A 15,607-nucleotide genomic window follows, 5' to 3' on the forward strand; every position below is an offset into this window, starting at 1 on the left:
ACACACACACACACACACACACACACACACACACACACACACACACACACACACACACACACACACACACACACACACCCTGATCAGGCTGTAGTTGTGGTGGTCTTCAACACTCTCCAGACTCCTGGGACTGCAGCAGTAGTCCAACTGGAAGACAAACAACACAATGTTTCATTATTATTACACATGTCTATTACACCCTGTCACGGGGCAGCCCGTGCCCTATAGACTAAAGAGGAACAAACAGGCATACACTACTACACAGCTGCTTCCATTTGACAGCAAGCCGGTGGGGAGGACTGTGTGACTGGACATTAGTGTTGCATGTTGTTATTTGATTATTTGTACAAACATGAATTATAAAAGGACACAAAGAGGGGGCATGGGTTTTAACAGCATTCCTGTTGATTGGGTGTTGTGTTTAATGATTGTGTGGCACCTGGCTCTCCTGCAGTACTGGTGATCCTCTTGATTGAGTGGGGGAAGGTACCAAGTGCTGCAGGAGGGGTGTCTGTCTTATGTGTCAAGAGCTCTTGTATTATATGTTCTCTTATGTGATTAATGTGTTGCCTGAAATGTGTGCATGTATTTGGACATAGGTTTAGTAAAACCGTATATAATTGTGTAAGTCAACTCATGGGCCGTAGGTTGCCTCAGTTGAGTTAAGTGGTTACCAATTAGTTCTGTGTCTTGGTATGGTCTCACCCAGTATAAAAGGGAGGCTGCAGGATGCCGAGAGTGAGTAGTGGCTTGGGCAACAAGCAGGTAACAACCAGGGAGAGCTGCTAGGGGTCCCTTTTTGGAAAGGTTTTTGGCCTCATACAGTTTCTTAAGTTCTGGGTTTTTGTTTCCTAATTTGCTGTCAAGCTAAGTTTCATCTGTCTTTTTGTGAGTTTAGTCTTCAGTGTTTTTTTGTCTGTTAGGCCTTCCACTGTAAATACGGCTGCATCGGGGAAGAATAAAACACTCTAAATGGTATTGCTGGATTCTGTTCACTTTTTGGAGCCTTGGCCACTCGGCCAACTTTACACACCCCATAACTAGTATAATTTATATGTTTAATATGTTGATAAGGCTTTATAACGTGTATCATTTATATGTTTAATATGTTGATAAGGCTTTATAACGTGTATCATTTATATGTTTAATATGTTGATAAGACTTTATAACGTGTATCATTTATATGTTTAATATGTTGATAAGGCTTTATAACATGTATTATGTATATGTTTAATATGTTGATAAGGCTTTATAACATGTATCATTTCCTATTACAGGATGCCTGGAGCTATCTGGTTGAAGCTGTTGCCCCCGTGACCCAAATATGGATAAGCGGTTGAAGATGGACATGTATGTATGTATGTATGTATGTATGAATGGATGGAGTACGTACGTACAAAAAAGACAGTGAGTTGGATCGACCAGTACAGTACAGTACAGTACAGTACAGTACAGTACAGTACAGTACAGTACAGTACAGTACAGTACAGTACAGTACCGTACCAGTACAGTACATTGGTGTGGATGGACTCACATTATCCAGGTTAATGATCCTCCAGTCAGGATGTCTGTGGACCAGTGAGCAGATCAGGTGGGAACCACTGGAAATATAAATATATTTTTTTATTATATTAACCCATTTAGGCCTGACGTCAGAATGAAAACAAAAGTCTTCTAAATCCTGACCGTTTTCTTAAATACCTACCGGTATGTTTCTAGTGGTGCTCAATATTTCATCTCAAGGACCCCAAAAATGATATGTAATTGGCCACTGGCCCCCCATCTGAAAACATGTTGTTCCAGGTATCCCCCAGAAGCAAAGACTCGAGTTAAAAACTCAAAGATTTGCGCGACCCTGGCAGCTAAATAAAACACTAAGGGTTGCCCACCTGCCCCTGGCAGGTAAATAAAACACTAAGGGTTGCCCACCTGACCCTGGCAGGTAAATAAAACACTAAGGGTTGCCCACCTGACCCTGGCAGGTAAATAAAACACTAAGGGTTGCCCACCTGCCCCTGGCAGCTAAATAAAACACTAAGGGTTGCCCACCTGCCCCTGGCAGGTAAATGAAACACTAAACCTGCCAGGGGCAACCACCCCTGGCAGGTGGGCAACTCATATCATAAAAAAGTGGGCAATTCATATCATAAAAATCACACCTGTGTGTGGGTGTGAGGGGCGCTCTTATCATCTAAAGATGATTAGATGATGCAACGATGATGTAAAACAAATTGACAAAACAAACATTAACTTCTCTTTATTGTCAATGGCATTTTTAAAACAAACCCCCTCAAAAATAAGCATAGCATATAAAACTATAGGCCTACTACTGTACCTTATATTATAGTACAGTGGTCATGATGAGCTAGCATTATTAAAATAATTATAACCACTTCATAATATTTACAGTAACCTAATGTGTAACTGTGACAGTTATTGATAAAGTGAATTGAACTCACATGAAGCCGCAGCCTCCAGTCACCAACACAGTCCTGGTGTCAGACCCCATCCTGTCTGTCTTTATGATGAATTGAACAAGGTTGACCCTCTTGTAAACAAGTGTAATACTTTAAATATCGGGTCGTCCACTCACAGTTGACAGTTTTTTGTATTGAGTTGTACTTGCAATGTACTGTAATTCTGCAAACTTCAATCAAAAATCTGCCTGTCTGTCTGTCTGCCTGCCTGCCTGGCTGTCTGTCTGTCTGTCTGTCTGCCTGCCTGGCTGTCTGTCTGTCTCTGTCTCTCTCAACACACAAACAAACGTCTAGATTAATTAAGTCATGATGTCATTGTATTCAATTAAACCAATTCATTCCTCTCCTAAACGCTTGACTTGTTGACTATAATAATAAGACTACATGACTGAACACTTTCACATGACTATAAAAATAAAAATAAATATCAAAATTGTCTCGTAAACCAACGAACACACCACTCTTATGAACGGTCATAATTGTATTAAATGAAAACAGTGAAATATTATTTATAATCTCCTAAACAAAAACATAAACATGTCCACATCAGATGGATATCCTGCTTCACGACAGTCCAGCGCCGACCTACGGCAGGCAGCGTTGACACGTACTGGCTACGTACTGCGGCTGCGCAGTTTTGTCGAAAGTATAGCCGATCTACAAGCCCGCGAAGCGCGGCGCGCGCGACCCGCTGTGAGCTTGTAGATCTGTTGTTTGCTTATCAACTAGAAAGAGATCAGTGCTTTCTGGTCTGGTTTATGTCTGTTTGTGGCTCAGTGTCGCCCTCCAGTGGTTCATCATTACCTCCACACTGTACAAGAAGGGAGACTGTTGGATAAAAAGCCATTTGTCCAGAGATTGATTGATTGATTGATTGATTGAAGTATTTATTAACAGTTTGTTAAATCATGTAAGGAGGTAAAAAGGGAAAGGAAACATTTTATGTGGGCAAAAAAAGGAAAAAGTACTCATATATTATTTTTTAATTTAAGTAAAAGTATCAATACTGCAATGTAGAGAATGCTCTGTTACAATTAAGTACTTGAGTAAAAGTACAAAAGTATTGCCATCAACATGTACTCATTATGCAGTATGTCCCATTTCAGAATTTCAAATAGGCCTATTTAAAAATATAGGCCTATTTGGAGAAAAAAAATTACGAAAAAGGAAATAGCACAAATACATTATTTTATATTACTCTAGCATTTGTTGGCTACCATTATCATTTAAAAGGTATTTATTTAAAGACCTCTACGCCTCGGACAAATCCATCTGGTTTATCCAACTAACTGTACATTCATTTCTACATTTATCCAAGTTGCAGTCATAGACAGTTCATGTCTAGGGGTCCTTGAGGGAGTTCTAGGGGGTCCCCCAGCATATAGTTTGAAACCAAATGGACCCTCATGGTTCTGTAACTCTGAGAGTGTACAAATGGTTCCATTTTGTACACTCTGAGTTAAATTTACATTGATTTATATCAATATAAAGTGGGGGTCCCAAAAATGCCATTTAATGCATGTTAAGCTGGGGGTCCTTCAAATGAAAATGGTTGAGAACCACTGCTAGAACGGGTCCCTGCAGGCATATCTTTTAAAATGGGGGTCCGCAGGCTAATATAATGTCGATTTAGGGGTCCTTGACATGAAAAGGTTTCGGAACAACTGTATTTAAAATCCAATTCATTTCTGCATTATTTTTGTATCCAATTTGCATTCGTAGGCAGTTCATGACAAACTTGTGAACTCAAAGCTAAAGAGGGCGCTGTTTCTCCTTTATTTGCCAATGGGTTCTCAGATTGGTTGACACGTATCAAACCCAGAGGGGAGGGTGAAGGGGGGCGGGACCTTACACCAGCTGACCTCCGGCCGCCGCGTGATTGGTCGCCACGCGTGACGTTAAGGCACCTGGGGCTCCCATTGGATCGGGGCTGACGTCAAGCAAAGCTCCGCGGCGTCCAAGCCAGTGTTGCCATGTCTGCTTGTTATAAGCGACTATGGGCATATTATTATTATTTTCCTTCTGTAAAGTGATAATGATTGATTGGTTAGTTGGTTGGTTGATTCATCAGGGTCCATCAGGGTCCGTAAATCATCATACGGTATATACAGTTGTCAGTTGAAGAAAGTAAAAAGGGGAAAACATACAGTAGTGTAGTTCTTTATTTGGCCTTGTTTCTAAAGTGTAGTTGTTTATTTGGTCTTGTTTCTAAAGTGTAGTTCTTTATTTGGCCTTGTTTCTAAAGTGTAGTTGTTTATTTGGCCTTGTTTCTAAAGTGTAGTTGTTTATTTGGTCTTGTTTCTAAAGTGAAGTTCTTTATTTGGCCTTGTTTCTAAAGTGTATTTGTTTATTTGGGATTGTTTCTAAAGTGTAGTTGTTTATTTGGCCTTGTTTCTAAAGTGTAGTTGTTTATTTGGTCTTGTTTCTAAAGTGTAGTTGTTTATTTGGTCTTGTTTCTTAAATGTAGTTTAGTCAAAATGACAACAAATTCCACAAATCCTCTTTTCCCCCACAGATATTGTTGTTCTTGTTGAAAACAGCAGATCTGCTATTTTCAAATAGCCAAATAAATTAAGTCAGGGTGCTGCATATCATATGGCCTATACAGTAGGCCTACTACAGTGGTTGGTTCCTCCAGGGGTCCTTGAGAGAGTTCCAGGGGGTCCCCAGGCAGCTAAATGATAGTTTGGAACCATAGGGTCTGTAACTCTGAGAGTGTACAAATGGAACCAAACATTTGGTTCCATTCGTACACTCTCAGAGTTCAATTAACATTGGTTTTACAATATAAATTGGGGGTCCCAGAGATAGAAATGCCATTAAATGGGGGTCCGTAGACTATTGCATGTCAAACTGGGGGTCCTTGGAATTAAACGGGTTGAGAATCACTGCTAGAGCCGTACACATTTTCTCTAATGGGGGGGGGGTCCCTGGCATATCTTTTCAAATGGGGGTCAGCGGGGCTAATTAGCTAGTAATTAGTGTCAATTTGGGGGTCCTTGACATGAAAAAGTTTGGGAACCACTTGCCTATAGTCGCTTCTGTTTGGTTTTGTTGTTTTCATAGAGCGGTTTAACTTGTTTCTCTCGCAGGATCTGGCAACCTTACTGATCCAGAGATAGATAGAGAGAGAGAGAGAGAGAGAGAGAGAGATTCACAGAGAACTGGACTCATATCATCGTTTTTAACTGATGCACGCCGCAGCCCTGCGCTCTGCACCGCTGTAGTGTTCATGTCCTTATTAATGGATGATGCTGTGTTCATGATGAATTGAGTGACGGAACCATGTTGTTGACAACATCCTCCTCAGCGCTGCTGCTGCCGCTGCTTCATGTGGTTGTGCTGCTGCTCTGCGGCCACCAGGGGGCGTCTGCCAAAACTGTGAGTGGACTTTTCAACAGCCGAGTGGCCAGACAGAGCCACGGGCAGTTCATCACCTCCTTCATGTACCAAGGTAATAATAATATTAATATAACAATATTAACAATGACCTGGGGGTACTTGAGGGAGTTCCAAGGGGTACCTAGCTCAATTAGAGATAGTTACAAATGGACCCATGTGTCTGTAACTTAGAGAGTGTACAAAATACAAATGGAACCAAATGCATGGGTCCATTTGGTTTAATTTGTACACTCTCTGAGTTAAATTAACAGTGGTTTTACAATATAAATTGGGGTACCAGAGATAGAAATGCCATTCAATCGGGGGTCCGTAGCATAATGCGTGTGAAACTGGGGGGTCCATGAAATTAATATGTTTCGGAATCACTGCTAGAGCCGTGACAATCCTCCCTCATCGAGGTCACTGCTGGCATTATGTTTTCAAATGTGGGGTCCGTGGCCTAATACATGTTGATTTGGGAGTCATGATGTTGTCATGTCTCTGTGTGTCCATTAGGGGCCAGCGGTGTGCTGGTGGTCAGCGTGGACAGCGCTCGCCTGGCCGTGCAGAAGGAGTCGAGGCTGCTGCTCTACGTTGACATGACGGACGACGGCCTGGACAACCTGAGCTGCTCTGATAGGCTGACCAAGGCCCAGCTGACCAGTACGACACACACACACACACACACACACACACACACACACACACACACACACACACACACACACACACTTTTCTCTCTGCCTTAGGTTGTGACCAGGCTTTTCTCTCTGCCGATTCTAAAAACGCCTCCTGACCTAAGTCTTCTGAAAAGCTTCAAATATTAATATAGCAGCATGACATTTACATGACAATACTGTACATACTGTACAGAACCCCAAAATGGGCTCCCTGCCTGAGGGGGGGGGTAAACCACCAAAAGGGGTTCCCGCCCAGAATGGGTTAAAAGGGACTTGCCAAACCGGGAATAAAACGCGCCTATAGTTCATGTTCAATGAGACCTGCGTTTTTGCCGTATTTACGTGAGCGCGGTCCCGTGAATTTGTTGCGCGTGTGCTCGTTCCGTGCACACGCCCCCCTCCGAGACTCACTACACCTGGATTCTGTTTAGCTTCTTTTTTTTTTTACGCTTGCGTTGTTTTGCGCCCCTCTTCAACAGACCTGGAGGAGACCTGTGGTTGATCCAGGCCCTCTTCAACAGACCTGGAGGAGACCTGTGGTTGATCCAGGCATCAACAACGCCTGCGTTCCTCGCTTCACGTTTGCAAAGCCCAGTAGCAAAAAATACATTATAAGGACATTATACGATGAGGCACATTGATCACGTCGTCAGTAAGCCAAGCCTATCGAGCCGCACCGACGATAGACCTACTGCCGGGCTGCACGACTCCAACCTCCGACACAGACCCATCGGTATAGAATGTTAATATATTTCCACAGTTGGTCTTGTGGAAGGAAAGAAAAAAGAAATAATAAAGAAAGGATTTAATCTTCTCTTCTCTCCCTCCACTTTTTCCTTTCCCCTGAAATGCTTACCCTATATATGGATTGGATACCACATGTTACTTAACTTAGCACTCAGCACGTATGGATAATATCCCGGCTGCTACTGTATGTGAATGACTAAAAAAACCTTGCATCTTTTATTAGTTATCCCATGGGTGGTAAGTTATATCACCCATGGGACCAGTTACCCAAATAAAATGTTACAAAGACCTTTTCTGAGAAAGAATTAAAAAGAAAGAAAGAAAATAAAAACCTTCTCAACCAGAGTTACCAGACTCGATCGGTCAGACTCGATAATATATGCCACCAGTATTTGTGATTGCTGTCTCTGAAATGTGAACCAAGCTGAGAGTACTTTGTTCCAACACATGATGTGTTTGTTTGTTTTTAGGGTGCAGACAGTCACATGTTAGCCAAAGCGCTCCCTAACTGCATCCACCCACTCTTTTTAAATCCTCTACTGAGGAATCTGCTTGAAAGAATAAATACATTATCACCAGACTTGTTGTTGCCCTCATATTGGTCAGCCTTATCAGCCTTCGCCTACGCTGATGCAGCCCTTGGGCAGTTGGTCGGGCAACAACTCTATATTTGTTTTTGTTTCTTTTGTTCTAGTGCAATCAAATAAGTAGGAATGAATAAGTCATGGTGAAAATAGTTATCACCTCCCACTATAAATGGCTCCAGTGGTGCTGTAGTGCAATGTGATTCCTATATGGAGGAAACATGTGACCGAATAGTAAATTATGCTCTCCTCTCCTCTCCTCTCCTCTGTCAGTTTCTCTCAGTGAAGATGAAAACAACCAGACCATTCCACGCCAGTATTCTCCCACGGCCTGGCAGGCTGTCTATGTGGACAGATACACATGTCAGGTAATTACTATTACTATTTACTATAGGTCTATGGGCCTTTAATGTGTGTTTAGTTCCAAAAGTGGGGTCCGGGGACCCCCAGGGGTCCTTGAGGGAGTTCCAGGGGATCCCCAGCTAAATGATAGTTAGGAACCAAATGGATACTCTGTAACTCTGAGAGTGTACAAATGGAACCAAATGGACCCGTTGTACACTCTCAGAGTTAAATTAACATTGATTTGAATCTAAATTGGGTGTCTCAGAGATAGAAATACCATTAAATGGGGGTCCGTAGACTAATGCATGTCAAACTGGGGGTCCTTGAAATAAAACGGGTTGAGTATCACTGCCAGAGCCGTAAAAATCTCCTCTTATGGGGGTCCCTGGCATATCTTTTCAAATGGGGGTCCGCGGGCTAATGAGTGTCAATTTGGGGGTCCTTGACGTGAAAAGGTTTGGGAACCCCTGCACTAAATGAACACGTATAATAAGGCGTCATGTGGCTGATATAAACACAGGGGGCGCTCCTCCCTTCAAGTGTGATTTTTGGGTGAACTTTCTCTTACATTCTTGTCTCTGTCACTGCTGGTTCTCTCTCTCTCTCTCTCTCTCTCTCTTCCTCTCTCTCTCTCTCTCCATAGGAAGGCGAGGTGTCTCTCTCTCAGTCTGATCTCAGATTCACCGTTGTGGCGCTGAACGCCGACTCAGCAGGAAACCCGCTGGATCACTTTAGCGCAGAGGAGGCAGGTCAGCATGCAGCCAATCAGAACACACACACGCAAGATGAGCCCATGTTATTCTCCATAGAGAAATTACTTCCGTGAACCAGGCAGAACCGGAACAGGATGAGCGAGTGACGTCAGGACTTTGGCCTTCTATTGTGCATTACATTCACCCATTCACACACACACACATTCACACACCGAAGGTGGAGGAAACCGTGCAAAAAAAAGGATTGAGGTCTAGATTCAGACAGAGAGAGAGAGAGACTTTAACCCATTTTGACCTGAAATCAGATTCTAAAAATATCCTGACAGTTAGCAACTACAGACTAAAGACAATACATATGTATATATAATTAATGTAGTAATGTTCAGAAACTACAGACTAAAGACAATACATATTTATATATAATTAATGTAGTAATGTTCAGCAAATACAGACTAAAGACAATACATATGTATATATAACAAGTAAGACGCGCAAACGCGGGAAGCGAACGCAACGTAGTTATACGTGTGTTGCATAACCATATAAGGAGTCCCCAAAGCAGCTATACGTCCAAATATGGAGTGTGTTGCATCAATCACAAACAAATCACTCAGCTCCATATATGGGCACAAAAGGGGGACACACAGACAGACAGTCAGACAGACAGACAGACATGATCTGCAGGCTCTCATAGTTAGTGCTCACTGCGTTCGCAATTAATGTTGTAATGTTCAGCAACTACATACTAAAGACAATACATATGTATATATAATGAATGTAGTAATGTTCAGCAACTACAGACTAAAGACAATACATATTTATATATAATTAATGTAGTAATGTTCAGCAAATACAGACTAAAGACAATACATATTTATATATAATTAATGTAGTAATGTTCAGCAACTACAGACAATACATATTTATATATAATTATTGTAGTAATGTTCAGCAACTACAGACAATACATATTTATATATAATTAATGTAGTAATGTTCAGCAACTACAGACAATACATATTTATATATAATTAATGTTGTAATGTTCAGCAAATACAGACTAAAGACGATACATATTTATATATAATTAATGTAGTAATGTTCAGCAACTACAGACTAAAGACAATACATATTCATATATAATTAATGTAGTAATGTTCAGCAACTACAGACTAAAGACAATACATATGTATATATAATTAATGTAGTAATGTTCAGCAACTACAGACAATACATATTTAATATTTATATATAATTAATGTAGTAATGTTCAGCAAATACAGACTAAAGACGATACATAGTTTCATGGACAAAAATGAGAACCGTGATCTCAATTCTTGTGGAGAATCGTTCAGCAGTAACACACGCACACACACACACACACACACACACACACACACACACACACACAGACACACACACACACGCACACGTACACGTACACACACACACACACACACACACACACACACACACACACGTTTTGTTGGTTGAACCGAAGGCATTTGGATGTGCTCAACACAGACGTTGTTTGGGTTAGCAAATAAAAGATGATGTTATCTGAGGCTGTGTGTCTGTGTTTTGATCTCCCCCCCCCCCCCCCCCCCCCCCCCCCCAGGCCTCCATACCTTCTACTTCGTGTTGGTCCTGGCGTACTTCGTGGCGTCGTGTATCTACGTGCAGCCGGTGTGCCACGCCCTGAAGAAGGGCGGGCCCATGCACTCTGTGCTCAAGGTGCTGTCCAATGCCGTGGCTCTGCAGATCGGCCACGCCCTCTGCAGCTACGCACACCTGGCCAGGTACGCACGCTCTTATCTTTAACCCAATCAGGACGGGGGAAGGCTATGTCTCATCACATGGTGGTTTCATTAATTTCAGAAAGTATTAATTTAAAGACCTTTTACTGCGACGCTCTATTGAGAATGGGGCCGGAAGTAGGCAGAAATGCATTGGACCCAGGCAGCAACAGCCCAGCTTTAATGATCTTAAATCCCTTTATTTTAGGTTGTTTTGTAGTAATAGTACAACATAAACATTACAGAGACTTTAGTTGTCACTGTTACAATACTATAAAACAGTTGTCATGTTAAACAACAAACTAGCTTAATTTGCGCAGCCCTCGTTGAAAACAATGTATATCCAACTCCAGCCTGGCTCAGTTCAGGCTGCATGAACAGCGCTCGGTTTCCGCCCCCTCAATGTCCTAACTCTTCTAGTAGATGGCTCTGGCTCAAATACCAAATAGGACAGTTAATCTAAGCGTCATCCAAAAAACTTGAGAATGATAGAAATTTTGGATCATGGTAAATCTAGGGGTTGGAAGTTGGAGTATCATTAAAATCCTATTAGGCAAAATAAATCTAATGTTAATTATGCTTTAAGAAGCATGTCATGTCATGGGTTATTCATGATTCTGTATCCATTCCAAGCATTAGTGTTGCACGAAGAACACTCCTTTGGGCTAAATTAGGCCATATAGCCACTTGCCCAAATGTGTTGACCTCATCACATTTGGGCACATTGTGGGCAAGTGGCTATGGCCTAATTTAGCCCAAAGGAGTGTTCTTCGTGCAAAACCAATGCTTGTAATGGATTCAGAATCATGAAAACCTTAAACGATTTATTTTGGGTCAAATCTCAGACTGACTGGCCTAAAAGGATTGAAAACCACTGGTTTACATGCTTGCATTGTGGCCAGTAGGTGGCAGTATCTGCACAGTGCATAGGAACTTCAGTCACTTCAGTTGCCTCTTCTCAATTTTGGTTTTCAACCTTTTTCATTTCAAAGTCCATTATTTATTCAGCGTCTGAGCCGCGGAACCACCATTTGATTACATTTAGCCTCTCAGACCCATTTGAGCCACGGGACCACCATTTGATGACATTTAGCCTCTCGGACCCATCTGAGCCACGGACCACCATTTGATGACATTTAGCCTCTCAGATTCAATTATTCTCTACATTCTCTAATTGTGTCGACAATAATGTAACCCTTGAGTGTGTAAAAAGGTTTCTCAAGAGTTAAAGATCTATGAGGGTCCCTTTGGTTAGCAACTCTCCATCATTTAGCTGCATGGGGACCACCTGGAACCCCCTCAAGGACCACTGGTTCAGAACCACTGAAATACTACCAAAATAATGCGTGGTCAAGCGCAGAGACAATGGCATATTAAACCATTTTGGGGCGGGAAGCACCTTTTGGTGTTTTAAGCATTATGTTGTACTTTAGCTGTTGAAAAATAGCAGATCTACAAGCTCATAGCTCAAAGCACAAGCTCAAAGCTCCGAGTTTGTAGGTCTGCTGTTTTAGAAAAATTGTGAAAAAGTCAGGTCGAAATGGGCTAACATCTTCTTTTCTGCTGTCTTTGTGTTTCTTAATTTCTGCAGATACTCCAGAGACGGTGTCGGCCTCCCAATGATGGGGAGTCTGGCTCAATGTACGTATACTCCTCTCCTCTCCTCTCCTCTCCTCTCCTCTCCTCTCCTCTCCTCTCCTCTCCTCTCCTCTCCACACAGACTGAGACATGCTCATCTGTGTGTGTGTGTGTGTGTGTGTGTGTGTTGTCTCAGTGTGTGACTACATTTCCCAGAGTTCCATGCTCTACATGCTCATCAGTCTGTGCGTGGGTTGGACGCTGAGCCGTGGCAAGAAGCCTCAGTCCAGACCGCTGCAGTGGGACTCCTCCCCCTCGTCAACCGCCCTGGCTGTGGGCGGAGTCGTAGCACAGGTAACTCCTCCCCCTCGTCAATGTAACCCCTCCCCCTCGTTAACTTAACCCCTCGTCAACGTAACCCCTCCCCCTCGCCAACCGCCCTGGCTGTGGGCGGAGTCCTAGCGCAGGTAACTGCTCCCCTCATCAACGTAACTCCTCCTCCGTGTGTGTGTGTGTGTGTGTGTGTGTGTGTGTGTGTGTGTGTGTGTGTGTGTGTGTGTGTGTGTGTGTGTGTGTGTGTGTGTGTGTGTGTGTGTGTGTGTGCGTGGTTGCGTGCGTGGTGTGCGTGCGCTACATGTGTGCTTTCAGGCGGTGCTCCTGCTCTGGGACCAGTACTCGTCCTGGGGGGGCTCGGAGCACACGGGGGTCCCCGGGGGCCAGCGCAGCATGGCGGGGGTCCTTCTGATGGTGCTGCGGGTGGGCCTGGCTCTCCTGCTGGCCCCTGTGCTCTACCAGATCACCGCCACCGAGAGGAGCGCACTGAAGAGGGACTTCTACCTCTGCTTCGCTAAGGTATGTGGCCGCTGCGCCGTGCATGCTGGGAAACAAACACTCACAGCGACCGGAAGTAGAGGCAGAAATGCACTGGACTCAGGGCAACAGCCACCCTGGGCAAGACCTATACGCTGTAGAGGCTATCAGTTGTTTGGGCGGGATTTTAGCGGAAGTATCGCCCAAGGAAATGACGTTGATGCTTTACGAATCAGTTTACATTCTCCGCGAAGTGTTGTGATTGGTTGGGAAAATATCGTATCCGGGGGAAATACATCTGACGGATGTTCCGGACGGTAGGCTACATCCGCCGATAGCTTTTCTGCCTTACGTTGTGACCAGGCTTTTCTTTTCGCAGATAAGTAAGCCTGGGACCGCCTGGGCTAGGCAACAGCCCAGCTATAATGATCTTAAGTCCCTGTGCCTGATTGTTTTGTAGTAATCGGACCACATAAACATTACAGAAACTTTAGTTGTCACTGTACAATCCTTTGAAACAGTTGTCATGTTGCACACATGCCTACAAGTGATATTTGCGCCGCCCCTCGTTGAAAACAATGTATTTCCAACTCGGTTCAGGCTGCATGGACAGCGCTCCAGTGCTCGGTTTCTGCCCCCTCAATGTCACAACTCTTCTATTAGATGGATCTGCCTAAACACTGCACAGGTCACATGACGTGTCTCTGACCAATAGGGCTGCTTCCTGTGGTTCCTGTGTCATCCTGTCCTGATGTTCATCTCTGTCATCTTCAACGAGCACCAGAGGATGAAGGTTAGTGCACACACACACACACACACACACACACGCGCATGCACGCACCTTTTGTTGGTTTAACCGAAGGCATTTGGATGTGCTCAACACAGACGTTGTTTGGGTTAGCAAAGATGATGCTATCTGATGCTGTGTGTGTGTGCGTTGATCTGATCTCCCTCTCTCTCGCTCTTCCCCCTTCTCTCCCCCCACCCTCCCCCCCCACCCCCCCTCCCTTTCTCTCTCTCCCCCCCCTCTCCCCATACCCCCCTCCCTCTCCCCCCAGGTGGTGACCATTGGGGTGATCCTGTGTCAGTCCATCTCCATGGTAACGCTCTACCAGCTCTTCCTGTCGCGCTCGCTCTACTGGGAGGTGTCTTCGCTGTCCTCCGTGTCCCTGCCTCTCACCATGAGGGGGCGCTACTGAGCTGTCCTCCGTGTCCCTGCCTCTCACCATGAGGGGGCGCTACTGAGCTGTCCTCTGTGTCCCTGCCTCTCACCATGAGGGGGGCGCTACTGAGCTGTCCTCCGTGTCCCTGCCTCTCACCATGAGGGGGGCGCTACTGAGCTGTCCTCCGTGTCCCTGCCTCTCACCATGAGGGGGCGCTACTGAGCTGTCCTCCGTGTCGCCTCCCCCGACCACAGGGGCGGCGCTAGATGAGCGTGCATTATTATTATTATTATTTTTTTACTGAAAACCAAACACTGCACGTTCACTTATTCCCCATGACATCATCATAGTGCGACGCTGTGCCAAGCGGCAGCCCCCAGTGAGGCTCTCCGAGGTTGAAGCACTCTGCTGCCCCCTAGTGGTTGGAGCGTTGGTTCAGTCTCTATCCTTTCATTACTCTATGGGCAGACGGCGAATGGCTGGTGGGTCAACTCCACCCTGGACCGCATGGCGTACGGGGAACGCCCCCAATCCTTCTGTTCCCACAGTGTGGGGTTAAGGAGGAGTCTCTCTCTCTTGACTCTGATTGGACGGAATGTGGTCGCCATTAGTTTAACTGTTTATATGTGCTGCTACGCCACTGGTGCCCAAACTATGGCTTGGGACCCATGTGTGGATCACGGACCCATTTTTATGGCTCCCTTTCTTTTTCTATTTTTTTTTATTATTATTTCTTAATTCCCCAAAAAGCAAACGAATTGCATGAATAAAAATAAAATATAAAAAATTAAATGAATTTCTTCCAGTGATTTCTTGAAGAAATCAAAGAAATTCCATGAGCTGGAAAACCGGCCGATCTACACGCTCACAACACGTCGCTTTCAGGTTGTGAGCTTGTAGATCTGCTATTTTCACTAGTTTGGTTAAAAAGGTTTGGAATGCACTGTGCTACGCAGTACGCACACACACACACACACACACACACACACACACACACACAGACACGTACACAATCTCTCACGCACATACAGCAGTTCAGTACGTTGAAATGTATATTGTTATTTATAATAAATATATTCAAATACTTCTTGTTGTGTGTTCAAACGTGCACAGTTGTAATCGGTATTACATACAAAGTCAATGCAAAGACGAGATATTGTGCGCACGGGCACGGCGCGATTCGCACCGTCGCTGAGCGAGCGGTCGTCTGGTGTCTTCGCCCCTCAGCTGGAAAGGCAAGGCGAGAGAGGCTTGTATGCATGCAGGTTCAAACTACAGCCAGCAAACTACCTTTACAATTGTTTTAGTTGCCTTAGGTTCAATTAAGATTCAT

General features: G+C 44.1%; 2 protein-coding genes across 2 annotated transcripts in view; one reads left to right on the top strand and one right to left on the bottom strand.

The window, feature by feature from the left end:
• The window catches only part of tgds (TDP-glucose 4,6-dehydratase), a 14,647-nt gene extending 11,613 nt beyond the window's left edge, over positions 1-3,034 (bottom strand). The window contains exons 1-3 of the mRNA XM_080758445.1: positions 2,460-3,034; positions 1,535-1,601; positions 79-147 (exon numbers count right to left, since the gene is read on the bottom strand). Coding sequence (XP_080614571.1) covers positions 79-147; positions 1,535-1,601; positions 2,460-2,509 — 186 coding nt within the window. The 5' untranslated portion in view covers positions 2,510-3,034. The remainder of the gene's footprint in view (positions 1-78; positions 148-1,534; positions 1,602-2,459) is intronic.
• A 2,587-nt stretch (positions 3,035-5,621) lies between these two features.
• gpr180 (G protein-coupled receptor 180) lies at positions 5,622-15,358 on the top strand. Its single transcript, XM_080758349.1, has 10 exons — positions 5,622-5,931; positions 6,375-6,521; positions 8,143-8,237; positions 8,858-8,963; positions 10,546-10,726; positions 12,315-12,364; positions 12,498-12,655; positions 12,950-13,153; positions 13,827-13,904; positions 14,170-15,358. Exons 1-10 carry the CDS (start codon positions 5,763-5,765, stop codon positions 14,308-14,310), a joined length of 1,329 nt encoding a protein of 442 aa, XP_080614475.1. The 5' UTR covers positions 5,622-5,762; the 3' UTR covers positions 14,311-15,358.
• The last annotated feature ends 249 nt before the right edge of the window (positions 15,359-15,607 follow it).

Source organism: Protomyctophum bolini, assembly GCF_963924005.1.
Source record: "Protomyctophum bolini genome assembly, chromosome: 24".
NCBI lineage: Eukaryota > Metazoa > Chordata > Actinopteri > Myctophiformes > Myctophidae > Protomyctophum > Protomyctophum bolini.

Excerpts from the sequence above, each read along its gene's own strand:
- gpr180 (XM_080758349.1), top strand. The coding sequence starts at position 5,763 with ATGTTGTTGACAACATCCTCCTCAGCGCTGCTGCTGCCGCTGCTTCAT. Across the intron at positions 5,932-6,374 it reads CACCTCCTTCATGTACCAAG|GGGCCAGCGGTGTGCTGGTG; the intron begins GTAATAATAATA and ends TGTGTCCATTAG. Across the intron at positions 8,238-8,857 it reads TGGACAGATACACATGTCAG|GAAGGCGAGGTGTCTCTCTC; the intron begins GTAATTACTATT and ends CTCTCTCCATAG.